This window comes from Hemicordylus capensis, chromosome 3, assembly GCF_027244095.1.
Source record: "Hemicordylus capensis ecotype Gifberg chromosome 3, rHemCap1.1.pri, whole genome shotgun sequence".
NCBI lineage: Eukaryota > Metazoa > Chordata > Lepidosauria > Squamata > Cordylidae > Hemicordylus > Hemicordylus capensis.
Window position 1 is genome coordinate 118,493,988 of NC_069659.1, and position 12,777 is coordinate 118,506,764.

The 12,777-nt window shown below is 38.7% G+C and overlaps 1 protein-coding gene and 1 long non-coding RNA gene across 10 annotated transcripts in view; one reads left to right on the forward strand and one right to left on the reverse strand.

Moving 5' to 3' along the window:
• LOC128352116 (uncharacterized) overlaps nt 1–9,772 on the forward strand; it is a 66,926-nt gene extending 57,154 nt beyond the window's left edge. The window contains exons 2-3 of the long non-coding RNA XR_008320211.1: nt 7,019–7,139; nt 9,305–9,772. This is a non-coding gene — a long non-coding RNA (uncharacterized LOC128352116). The remainder of the gene's footprint in view (nt 1–7,018; nt 7,140–9,304) is intronic.
• FRMPD4 (FERM and PDZ domain containing 4) overlaps nt 1–12,777 on the reverse strand; it is a 564,699-nt gene that overhangs the window by 32,846 nt on the left and 519,076 nt on the right. For 8 of the 9 annotated variants that reach the window (XM_053312354.1, XM_053312353.1, XM_053312355.1 and 5 more), the window contains exons 6-8: nt 7,495–7,599; nt 5,285–5,392; nt 1,966–2,097 (exon numbers count right to left, since the gene is read on the reverse strand). In XM_053312354.1, coding sequence (XP_053168329.1) covers nt 1,966–2,097; nt 5,285–5,392; nt 7,495–7,599 — 345 coding nt within the window. Of the gene's footprint in view, nt 1–1,965; nt 2,098–5,284; nt 5,393–7,494; nt 7,600–9,101; nt 9,121–12,777 lie in introns of those variants that run through there. The other variant, XM_053312361.1, reaches the window with a different exon arrangement.

Consider the following 12,777-nt stretch of genomic DNA (forward strand, 5'->3'; position numbering starts at 1 on the left):
GAAATAACAAAATATAGTAGTCTTTACCATACCCCATACAAAAAAGTCTCTGGGTGGTTCACAATATAAAGCCATTAAAACATTAAGATAATTAAAACAATTCAAAATACAATAACAACTCTAAAACTGAAGCTTTAAAACAATAAACTAAAAGCCTGACTAAAGAGGTATGTTTTTAGGTCCTTCTTTAAAACACTCAGAGAAGGGGAAACTCTAATTTCATTAGGAAGCGCGTTCTAGAATCCTGGGGCAACTCTAGAAAAGGCCCGGTTTTGAGTCGCCACCAACCGAGCTGGTGTAAACCGCAACCGGACCACCCTAGATGATCTTAACAGGTGGTGGAGTTGATGAAGAAGGCGCTCTCTTAAATACCTCAAACCCCAGCTGTTTAGGAGTTTATAGGTAATAATCAGCACTTTGTATTTTGCCTGGAAACTTATTGGCAGCCAATGTAGTTCTTTTTAAATGGGTGTAATATGATCCAGAAACCAACCTGACTGCTGCATTCTGTACTAACTGCAGTTTCCAAACTGCATACAAAGGCAGCCCAACATAGAACACATTGCAATAGTCGAGCCTGGATGTTACCAGCATATGCATCACTGTTTTAAGTTTGTTTATTTCCAGAAATGGATGTAGCTGGCGAATCAGCCAAAGCTGATAGAAAGCACTCCTAGCCACTGCCTCAACCTGAGAAATGCACGTTGCTTCAGGTTGCCAAAGCAGGTTGCTGCTTCGGCAATAACCACACCTCTTCTGTAACATGTATTTTTCACCTTTTGTAGAATCATAACAGATAATCACGGATAGATGCTTGTCTACGCCAAGGGGAATATTAGACTATTGTATTGCACTAGGATGGAGCAATGGGGGTGCCTGCTTGAGACACAATTGGACAAAGGCACAAAGCTGATTTCAAACAGCAATATTTAGAATTATTAAGGAAATGTTAAATTATATATTTTTACACTTAGAAATAGTTCAAAGAAAAACATGTAGTATATTTCTTTTAATCCAGTTTCTTCTCACAGGATCATTTTTGAGCAAATCACATAGATGTCAAATTAGATAACAAATGGAAGACATATTCATCTCTTCCGTGCTTGTCTATCTGTGTTCAGAAATAGTAGCCATGGGCAACAGGTGGGGGGGGGGGGCTGTGGCAGTCCAAGTTGGGGTCATGGTGTGAGAAGAGAAATCTGACTCTGTAATGCCTTTTTCCTGGGGGGGGGGGGCGGGAATCTGCCCCTGAAGCTGCTCTTTGCCCCTGAAGGTACAATTTGCTGCAATGGCACTTTCAGAGTCAAGAAACAAATTTGGGGAGGTAGATTTTCAATGGGAAAATGGTATTGACCCATCCTTTCCCACACACCATGGTTTCATTCTGGTTTGTCACAGTTCTCCCCTGCCCACCTGCTGCTGTTTCTAAACAAAAAAAGCATAGGAGAAAGAATTAACATCTGCTGTATAGTTTTGTTTGACATGAGGTCTTCAGTGTAGCTTGCTCAAAGATGATGTTCTGAGCAGAAGTGGGTCCCTATCCAGACCTCATCTGATCTCTCCCACTGCCATCGTTATTTTGAAGGAAAGACAGGCAAGATTACCGTTTGTCTAACATATCATCTCATTTGGTCCTTATACTAAGCAGGGCTGAGGTCCTATGCACACTAGTTTGGATGTAAGCCTCACCAAACTCAGTAGAAATTATTTTTTAGTAAATATGCAGAGGTGTATATATTTGAATATGCTGTTTTTTAATTCTGTATAGCACTAATTGAAAATGCTTTAAAAACAAATAATAATAATAATAATAATAATAATAATAATTGCACTCCTGAAAATAATTAAACAAATGTGAACTGTTATGCCAGGATTGGCTCTAGAAGCAACGTTTACTTTAATAACTGGAGGGTGAAATATATATCCTTGTTTGCTTTATTTTTTATTAAAGTGCGTTTCACAAACCTGAGTTAGAGTCTCTTGTTCATGTAGCAAGAGAAGTCTGGTTCCAGTCCCTTCAGACTTCTGTTCCAACATCAGAGAAAAGTGTTCGATACACTTAATTGAGAGCTTTTCTTGTAATGTTAAAATTACATCCTATAAAATAAAACAGATTTTTTAAAATAAATCCAGAAAAGATACAAATCCAGATTTTGGACCTGATTTTCTGTCACTTTGAAACTTAAGTATATTCACCCTAGTGAATATTCCCAAGTGGGAGTAAAATGCATCATGTGAACTGACATTCTTTCTCAGGATTGCTACAGACTTAAAAGTTATATGTTTACCAAAAAAAAAAAAAAAGTAGACGTCAAGTTTTGTTTTTTAGAAATGAAAATGCAAAACCACAAACTCCTCATTTGGGATTCAGCTACTATGAATGGGCACCAGTGTAATTCATTTATCATGGAAATTACATTCAGAGAGGTTTAAGAAAGTGGACTGGATAAATTTAGGTTGGTTGAATTAAAAAAAGGGAAGCTTCGACAACAATAGATATGTAGCTGACAAGAAACATAAGTAAAATACTAATAGTCCAATAAGGCTATATAAATGAGCAAATGAGTGCTAGATGTAAGGATGTGCACGGAACCGGGTGGGGGTGGCTCGAGGGGGTGCCACTTTAAGGGTGGGGGAGGGTGAACTTACCCCTCCCCCACTTCCCCCCGCCGGCACTCATTTTCCATAAAAGCCTTTGAGGCGGCAGTGTACCTCTCTGCCGCCCCTTCCCCCTCTTCGGCCAGAAGTGGCTGGAAGTACTGGGGGCATGTGCACATGCCTGATCCCCACTGCCATCAGAGATGAGGTGGATGGTGACCAGAGAGAGTTATTTTCAGTGATGGCACCTTGACTTTGGAATTATCTCTGCAGGAAGGCCTCTCTGATACCATGCTTGGCATCTTTTTAGCACAAGGGGAAAACTTTATTTTCTCTTCACCTTTTAGTTTCTTCTCTCTCTCTCTCTCTCTCTCTCTCTCTCTCTTTTTTACCTTAAGCCGACTTGTATACTGTATTGCTTAGCTGTGCTATTTGATAGTATTGCTTTTTAATCTACACTGTAAACTGCTCCTATGGGGTTGAAGAAGTGGACTATGAAATTGTATAAATCAATCATAATCATAAACAGAAAATGGTTTGTTTCTTAAAAGATATTTTCCAACCTTATATATCAATCTTTAACTTCAAGTAAGTGTGATTGTTTTTAAAATAACATTTAAACATCAATTTCCCTAAATGTAGTTCTAATTTCTTTCAGAATTACTCATCCATCCCTAAAGGCTCATGATATTTTCTGTTTCTCTCTGAAGGATATCTAGGTCATTATCAGCACTCGGCAATTATTTTTGTTTTGACTAGTTCAGTGTTAGAGATGGATGCATCATTAACTGAACATAAGAATTCCTGATCACAAAACAACTTTGACTCTGAGAAGACTAGAAGGATGAAATGATTATTATAGCATTCATTCTGGCCAAAGGTTTTTGGGATATTTATCCATGGCTGAAATTTTCTCACAAGTTCATAATATATAACAATATTGACTTAGTTAGTAAAAATGCAGAGCTAGAGTATAAAATCAAGGGCACATTTGTAATACAGTGAACAACTAACATCATGAGATTTAGAGATGGAGGAAATAGATGAGTGAGGAGCTAAAGGGGAGCCTATATACCAAGAAAAATAAATTATTCCATCCATTTAATTATATTGTATAATCTGTAATCACTGGCATGCCTAAATTGTGCTAAAACATGAGTAACAAATTCATAAATGAAAGATGTTCGCTAAGTAGGAGTCAGAATCTATGCTCTGATATATAATGGCAATTGAATATAAGAACCTACACAAAATTGCTAAAACTGGCACCACTGGAACTTGGCTCCAGCATTGGGAACTGATTCCATTCACTGCCCAAAAGAAGCAGCACCAATCAGTATTTTCATTCCAGTGCAGAGCCAAGACCCCTTTCTGTGGTAGAGTTGTACTACAATGAGATATTTGTGGTGGGGAGAGGGCATTGCAACTTCTGCTCCCTGAGAGCCCTTAAATCTCAATGCTTCAAGTTTCTAATGGTGCTGCAGTCTCATGTTGGCCAGGAACTGTAGCAGTGGGGTTTCCTGTTGCATTAAGCAGTTGTTCAGCTCTGTCCCACTTGCACACAATACCATCCATAATGTGGCACAATCAAGTCCTAATCATACATTATTAAAAGGTGGACACCGTACCCAGGTATAGTGTCCTCAAGAGGGGAGGGCAAACCCTAACCTCCATGCACTCTGTAATCCTTCCCCCCATACTGTACCTGAGTAGTGTTTGTCTGAGTCAAACACTGTACATGAGGGAAGATTCTCCTTGTGACTGCAAATGCGGGCACCTCCAGCACTTACAACAATCACATGGAGGAATCTCTCCTTGAGTACGGCCTTTGCCTCTCCAAACACTGTACTCAGGAACTGCATAGGGGTGGGATTACAGAGTATATTGGTGGGAGGATGGGATTTGTTGTTGCCCTCGTGGACATATACCTAGGTATAACATCCATGCTTTACATAATGTCTGATTAGGGCTTGTGATAAAACACAGATGCAAAATATTAAAAGAATTATAGATCACAAAATGCAATGTGGACTGCACTACTCCCTTGCACAGTTTTCTATAGTATAAAATTGTTGCCTGGATACATCCAAAGAGTCATTCTGTCATTGCTATCCTCTCATGTTATAAAATATGTTTTACAACTTCACTTAGTTATTTAGCTTGTGATATATTTTATTGAAATTGAAAGAAGAAATACATGAGTAATAACAATTCACAGTTGGCAAACCCCTAACATTTATGTTTCTCATATTACTAGATGTTTTGCAAGTTATTCAATTAGCAACCAATATCTTAATTTTAGCTTTGGATTTTGCTGGCAAAGCCTACTGACTTTTGGCAGCATATCAGAACTTCTTAGTGAGGTCCATGTAATTTTAATTATGCTGCAGTCATTAAAATGATCGCCCCTACTTTTGAAACACTAACACCAAATTATATTTTATGAGCATAAAAACAGTTTCAATTTTATTAGGTCCTCAATTCACACTCCATAATAATGGCCATGAGGGAACCTTGGATCTCACATTTGATCTCACATTTGGATCTCACATTTGAGAGTTTTATTGTGAAAAATTTCATTGGTCTTGCCAATAAAGTAGGTCTATTATGGAGGCTTCAAGTAGTCTTAATTTTTATTATGGTCTAAGGAGTAACATATGTTGAAGGTTCTGAGCAAGGAGCCTACCTTTATTGAAGTGCTGCAGTCAAAGCGAAAAGATTTGGTTTGCCCATTTTCAAGATACACCTTCAGAACATTTGGCATGAAAAGAAGTGAATTATCCTTAACTGTTTCCTGTTAAGGAGAAATAAATTGGATTAGAAACCCCACATTACAAGGATTAAAACTAGTCTAAACCTCTCATCTGTAGGAAAGAGTAACAGGGAGCAGGAGAGCTTCCTGACATGTGAAATCAAATATTCTGAATCCCACAAACAGGGGCATAGCTATAATTGAATGAAAGGGTTCAAAGAACACGGGCCCCCAGCTCCTGAGGGCCCTCCTGCTCCACCCCTCTCTATTTTCTCCATGATCTCCCTCACTCTGGGGGCCCGCCAGAGAGAGGGATGAACACGGGCCCTCTCTCCCCTAGCTACGCCCCTGCCCACAAATCTGTATGAAATATTATCTTTTTATTCCAGTAGTGTGTTCTTTTCCTGTGGCCTCCAGGTAGAAAAATGACATTTGAACCATCCTTCAGTCTTTGTGGCTAGAATCCTAATACTGATAACTTGTTGGGCTACAAAGAACTACCATCAGAACTAGCCTCAGATTCAAGATGCAAGCATGTTTTTATTAGCTGCTGGATTTCCTTGATTAATAATATCTTCTGTGCAATGTGGCACTGTAGGAAACATTTTTTTTTATTACCAGAAACTATTTTCTCATGCAATAAAAAATGATCAAAGGGGAGGGGGAATCCATTTGCAACTTGTATTTCCCCCCCATGCCTTTTTTGTAAGAATCCCTGACTTGCTACAGTCATTGGACAAAATGCTGAGCTAAATGCCGCAGTGGCATGATCCAGCATGGCAATTATTATGTTCTAGTTCTTTTAGAAAATTATAAATACAAATCAACAACTGAGGACGAACTTACAGGGATTAGCTTATAGAGAGGACAAGAAAGGGAAAATAAATAAATAAATAAATAAATAATATACAACTGGCTAATTGGTGTTTGTTTGTCTATTCTTAAATAAATGAGCAAGTGCAGATTTTTGCAGCTGAAATCCAAAGAAACTAGATCAAAAATGAAAGCAACACTGAACTCTTTTAAAGCAAAACATGTATTGCTCCTATATTAGGAGGTGAGTCCTATGAAATATTCATACTGAGACATTGTTTACTTTACCAAGAACCAAATATTTCATTGTGCCCTTGGTTTTATAACGGATCTCTTTAAATTATTAAATTATATCAGGGAACAAAAACTTTACTGTTCTATTTTCTACAATATCTTTGTACTCAGAGGAGGGCAACTTGGGATCTGTGTACAGCATGCAGCATTTCTCCAGCCCCCTGATGCTCTTTTGAACAGACTTTTGCTAGGGTTCATCCAACCATTCAGTTGATAACATGGTACAGTCTTTAAACGCAACAGTACTATTGCAGATTTTACATGTAGGGTTGCTTGTTTAAAAGGACTCTTGTTTGATCAAGGTCCATAAGAAAAGTAAATATATCAGAGAGAAAGCTTTCAAAATCAACTATATATGAACTACTACATATCATAGGAAAGGTTCATGCTCTGACATGTAAGTTTTTCTCAGTATAGTATTATTTTAATACTGGGTACTTTCAAACAAGCAACCTTCCATAAAACCTGGGATGTTACAGATGGTTTAGAATATTATTTAGTTTTTATTATTAATTAATTATTATTATTATTTTATTTAGTAATTTACTGCTCCGTTCTTAGAATACTGGAAATTTCAGCTGGAAGAAACAAAGAAAAGAAAATACAAAGAAGAAAAAGAAAAGAGATGCGTCTTCCATGGCTGCATAGTTTGGCAATCATTTCCATGATGAATAAGTTGCCTGTACGTATCTGAGTGACAGTAGCCCTATTAACATATTTATGTTCAACACATAATTATGCTGTTCATGTTCAATGCGCATACAGTAATACACTTCCTATCTGTTCCTTGCATTATAGGGGGCCTATACCCAGGTTCACTTTTAAATTCATGTACACAAAATGAATTAACATGTATGTTAATTCACAAAAATATACATGGGGACAGACAGTTATATGCAAGCACAATGCAATACTTGAATAGGGGTGGTATCTGATCTTTTTTGAAAGCTTTACAGGTCTACTTGAATGAATTCCTTTTGTTCCCCTGGGGTGGGGGTGGGGAAATGCAACACACACACACATACACTTGCACTTACCGAAACCTGTCCATTAATAATAACCTCTTCTGAGAATCGCACTTTAACAGGATTGGACTTCAATCTGGCCTTTTTTGCAGCACTGATAAATGCCGATTTAGGAGACTAGGAAGAGGAAGGGAGGATGAAATAGATCACAACTGACACTCACCTCTCAACCTCTTTTACAGTTCTTCTGATCAATAATCATTTGCTTCTGTCTGACATAAATACCTTACGGCTACAGCATATGCTATTAGTAGAATTATGGAAATAAAAGCAAATCGGTTTACTCTAAGAGGTGTGGAATATACGACCAGCTCATCAGATGTAGTAAGGGTCTGACATTCATTCAGTTTTCCAGACTGAAGCAAGGGCAAATGCTCTGGGTGTCACTAGGCATTCCTTGTAGTGCTATTTAAATTCATACTGCCAAATATGTGTTTGCATGAATGCCTCCTAATCAGTGACCAGTTAGTCAGTGAGCTCTCAAAACAACAGGACAGAATGGGAAGCCCCTGAACTATATAGTGCAGGGGTGGGGAACCTTGGCACTCCAGCTGTTGTTGCACTACAACTCCCATCATCCCCAGCCACAATTATTGTGGCTGGGGATGATGGGAGTTGTAGTTCAACAACAGCTGGAGTGCCAAGGTTCCCCACCCCTGATTAGTGATACAATATAGATACACACATGCTTGCACATATGTTTCCACAGCTTAAGTAACATTTTCTAATTTCTCAGAGTTACTACTTATAGATTACCTGGTTGTTGTTTGTTTGTTTGTTTTTTAACTATATGTCTCTACAGTTACATTGTCTCCATGCCAGCCTTTAGTTTCTGTTTCTGGAAATGAACAACTTTTCTGCAAATTTTTTCCTAACACTGATTCAAAGATTCCCTCGTAGTAAGATATACACAAGCCTAAATTTATATACTCAGTTAAAAAAAAAAAAACACCTTAGTGAATATGGAATATCTGCCACATCGCCATCTCAACTCTAAGTAATTAATAAATCATGCGGAAGTATAAGGAAAAGTTCTTGCTTTGTACAGCAAGATAAGAGGGAATAAGAGGACACAAGAGTTTGCAAGCATAACAAGGACTACTTTGAAAGCCCAACCAATATTAATGCCTTTCATCAACTTTCATCAACATTCAATTTTAATCACTTCATTTTGACACTTGAAAAGATAAAATGTGATTTTGTAACGATGTGAAAAACAGATTGCTTATGTGTAGTCAATGATCTTTGAGTGTTCCTCATTCATTTACACTAATGGGAGTTGTGCCTGTGCAGTCAACTCTTTGGGAAACTTCTTTAGCCATCACGCTCTGATGTTGCCCTCAAATGGCCAGTGCAGCCATTAGGGAAAGATGGTTGAAGCATCAGATCTTCATTATCTGGATAATCAGTATCAGTAGCTGGCAAAATGACCACCCAAGAACTAAGAACCTGTGAATGCAAGTGAGAATGAAGGTAAGTGTCAACTGCACTGGGGTAGGTGGGTGGGTCATGTGAATGCATGAGGACTACTTAAAGATAATTGCTCATGGGAAACCAAGCTGTTTATCTTTCTTGTGATCCTCCATGCATTTACACTAATGGAAGAATAGTCCATTTACCTATTACATTCAGTATCCCTTGTCCAAATGACTAAGCTGCTGTCATTTATGAGAGCACAGTGCTTGTGGAGAATGCCAATGTTCTGGTGGAATGAGCCTTTATTTTCAATCTAATATGTTGATTTGTAAGATATGTGTATCACATCTATAAACCAGTGTGAAAGTTGCTGCTTTGAAATCTTTTTGCCTTTGGTTCTTCCTAGGCAGGAAATGAAAAATGCCTTGTCAATTCTGAAATAAAAAGCCCAACTGCAGATATGCAAAAAAGGTAGGCAGAACAATGTCTTATTTTATGTGAAAAGATGCCATCTTAGGTCTGAAGGAGATGTCTGGTCTTAAAACCACTTTGTCCTTATGGAATCTCAGGAATAGTGAATCAAATCTGGTCGATGCAATGGCTACCAAAATGTCTTCAAAGAAAGTCCTTAAAGAAAGATACTTGAGAATAGAATGTAGCCATAGTTAAAAATGTTAAATAAAAATAGTTCCAAATAGTTTTGTCCTGAGCATTGACAAAACTAGGGAGAGTTACCAAAGTGAAATCAGTTCCTTTATGGTCAGAGACAGATTACTAGCACCCCCTCATAAACTTTTTAACAAAAGGGTGAGAAAACTGTAGGACAGGATGGCTGTTCAACTCCTAAGAGAAAAAACCACCATAGTGAGAACTCAGCCAAGCAGGTCTGGAGACAGTTGCTTGAGTCTGAAGAAACAAGGATTTATTTAGAAGAAATGAACAATAGGGAGAGAGAGACTAGCCAGCAACTATCTCTGGGAGAGACTACTGAGAGACTAAATCTGGGAGAACAAAGATGAGAAGAGACCTTCACTCTCTATCTAAGCTCCTAAAGCTCCTAGTGGTAATTAGGAGATATTGCTGCTGAGAGCTGATGTTGCTAGAGTCCCAGCACCAACATTCCTCCTTATTGGCTCGTGCTGCTGTCTAGAAGTCCCAACTTCTCCCTCAAGGTTTTAAAATGATCCCTGGGCAATGGCTTAGTTAGCACATCTGCTCTCATTTGTTTGTTTGGAAAATACTTCAATTTTACAAGTCCTTTTTCTTGTGCACCCCACACATAATGATATTTTGTTTCAGTGTGTTTTGTTTTAAATCTAGTCTTCCATTTGTGGAATCTGAATGCAGCTTTGATTATCCTCAGACATCTCAGTGGGTTTTGGTTCATCTATGTTGAAATCCAATATTAGCTTGTGCAGCCACACACTGTCAAGGTCTGGCCCAAGGCCAGGGAAGTTCACGGCTCGGCTGCACGCTGTCGGCTGAATGACGAATGTTGAATCTCAGCAATGAGTCGGAGTTTGGAGCTGTAATTTATGGAGCAAGCCGAGAGCTTCCAGCTGGTAGGAATTTACAGCTTGTCAGCCTTCAACAATAACTGTTTGCTCCTCCTAACTGCTTCTAATTGTGTCCTGCGTTTAGAACACCTGCATTGTTGCGGTGTCAGCGGTGTTCCAATGTCTAGTTCACGCTCTGATTGGTTCCTCATGCTTTCTGTTGACTCAGGCTGCTGAGCCTGTTCTAAATCATCAGCTGGATTTACTGCAGCTGTCTTAGGAAAGCTGACAGCCGGGCTCTGCCCTTCAGACATTCCTGACTTGGCTGGAAAGCCGACAGCTTCCCCTTTCTCCTCGCTGTCGGAGCTCGAGGGCATGACACACACCACCTCTTGACATGCCTGAATGGCAGATACATATTCTGCTTCAGTAGATGAAAGGGTAACTATTGATTGATTACAGCTATGCCAACTGACTGCTCCACCACCATAAAATAATACATAATCATCGGTTGACTTATGGTCTGTTTGGTCCTTAGCCCAATCTTCATCCATATAGCCTACTAATTTGGGTCCACTACTAGCAGGCAACTTTAATTTTAGATGGATTATCCTTTTTAGGTACCTGCCTAATCTATTTACCACTGTCCACTGACCTTTTCTCGGTGCACTTACTTTCCTACTCAAGATTTCCACGGATGCAGCTATATCTGGTCTTGTTATCATAGCTACATATAAAAGTTTTACAGTCACTGTCCTGTACTCACTGTTGTCTGGCAGAAGTTCACTCTCCTCCTGTTTTAGGTAACCTGTTTCCATAGGTATGTTTATTTCTTTAGCCTCTGTAAGCCCCAAATACTCTAGTAAATCATTTGTTTTTTGTTTAGCAAATACCCTTGCTAACTGGGCAAAGAGGCACCTTTTACCATCGTGATTCTCTTTATTTAGCAAGGGGAGAGTAACTGGCCCTTTCCACCCCCAGCACAGTACTTCCAGTGACCATTGCTGGTGTCTATCTTATGTTTTGTTTTAGAATGTGAGCCCTTTGGGGACAGGGAGCCATCTTATTTATTCTCTGTGTAAACCGCCCTAAGCCATTTTTGGAAGGGTGGTATAGAAATTGAAATAATAATAATAATAATAATAATAATAATAAAATAGCTTTCATCCTCTTCTCTCTCTGTGTATCCCAAGATAGTGTGAAATAGCCCCAAGTTTTTTTTACTTCTGTGTCATTATTTGGATGCTTTATGATTTCAAGGCTGTCCTCTCTATTTTCATAACAAATTATCAGATCATCAATGTATATGTGTCCATGAGCTTTCCTAGACAGCAAGCTTTACTGCATGTTTTCTGTGAGGCTTTACTAAAGTTCGAAGTTGCCCCAAAAAGCTGAAGCAAAAAGTGTTTTTTTAAACTCTGGATATAAATCAAGCTACACTCTAAAGTGTGATGAAAAAACTTGAATGGTGTGTGAAGTGTTCCCTGATAGCTCCGAGGGACTTTGGGGTGAATTTGACTCATATGTGAATGCACATCTCCATTCTGGAGGAGATGCAAGCTAAAAGCTGGGTGTGAAAAACTTCCATCTGTTGTCTTTGAGCCTTGAGTACATGCAAGGGCCAGCCTTTCCTTGGGTAAATCCCTCATTGACTAGCAACTGATTTAATCTGATAATCCATGCTCTTGCAGCCTGCTTTAGTCCATAGATAATTTTCTGCAGCTTATACACAAGTTTTTCTTTAACAGGTTCTTCAAATCCTGGTGGCTGCTCTATATAAATATATTTTTTGATGTATCCATGAAGAAATACAGTTTTCATGTCTATGTGATCCACTTGCATTTTACTTGCTGCCACAATGCTTAAGAGCACCCTTACTGAAGTGTGTTTTACAATGGGAGCAAGTGTCTTGTATTAATCCTTACCATATATTTGCGAGTATGGTCTAGCTTTGTAAGGTTGTACTAGTCTTGCATTGTAACATTGGACATCTCCTTCTGCATTATGCTTAATTTTAAAAAACCCATTTGCGCCCAACATTCCTTCTTCTCTCAGGTAGCTCTGTGAGTATCTATGTGTTATTTCTGTGCAATGACTCAATTTATTCTTTCTCAGCTTCCTTCTAGTTTTGTGCTTCAGTTGCAGGTAAGTTATCAGTTTCTTTCCACGTGCTTGGTTCTTGAAACCTTTCTCCCTTTGCAATGTAGGAAAATTTATTAGGCAGAACTCCTTTATTTTGTCTTGTTGAACACTTCACCCTTTGTTCATCATCAACATCATCTTCTGCTTCTGAACTGCTGCCAGCTGTAAAACTTACAGCTGTTCCTTCCTTTTGGTCACATCTTAATTCTTTCTATAACTGAGAACTGGACTCAAAGTTTGG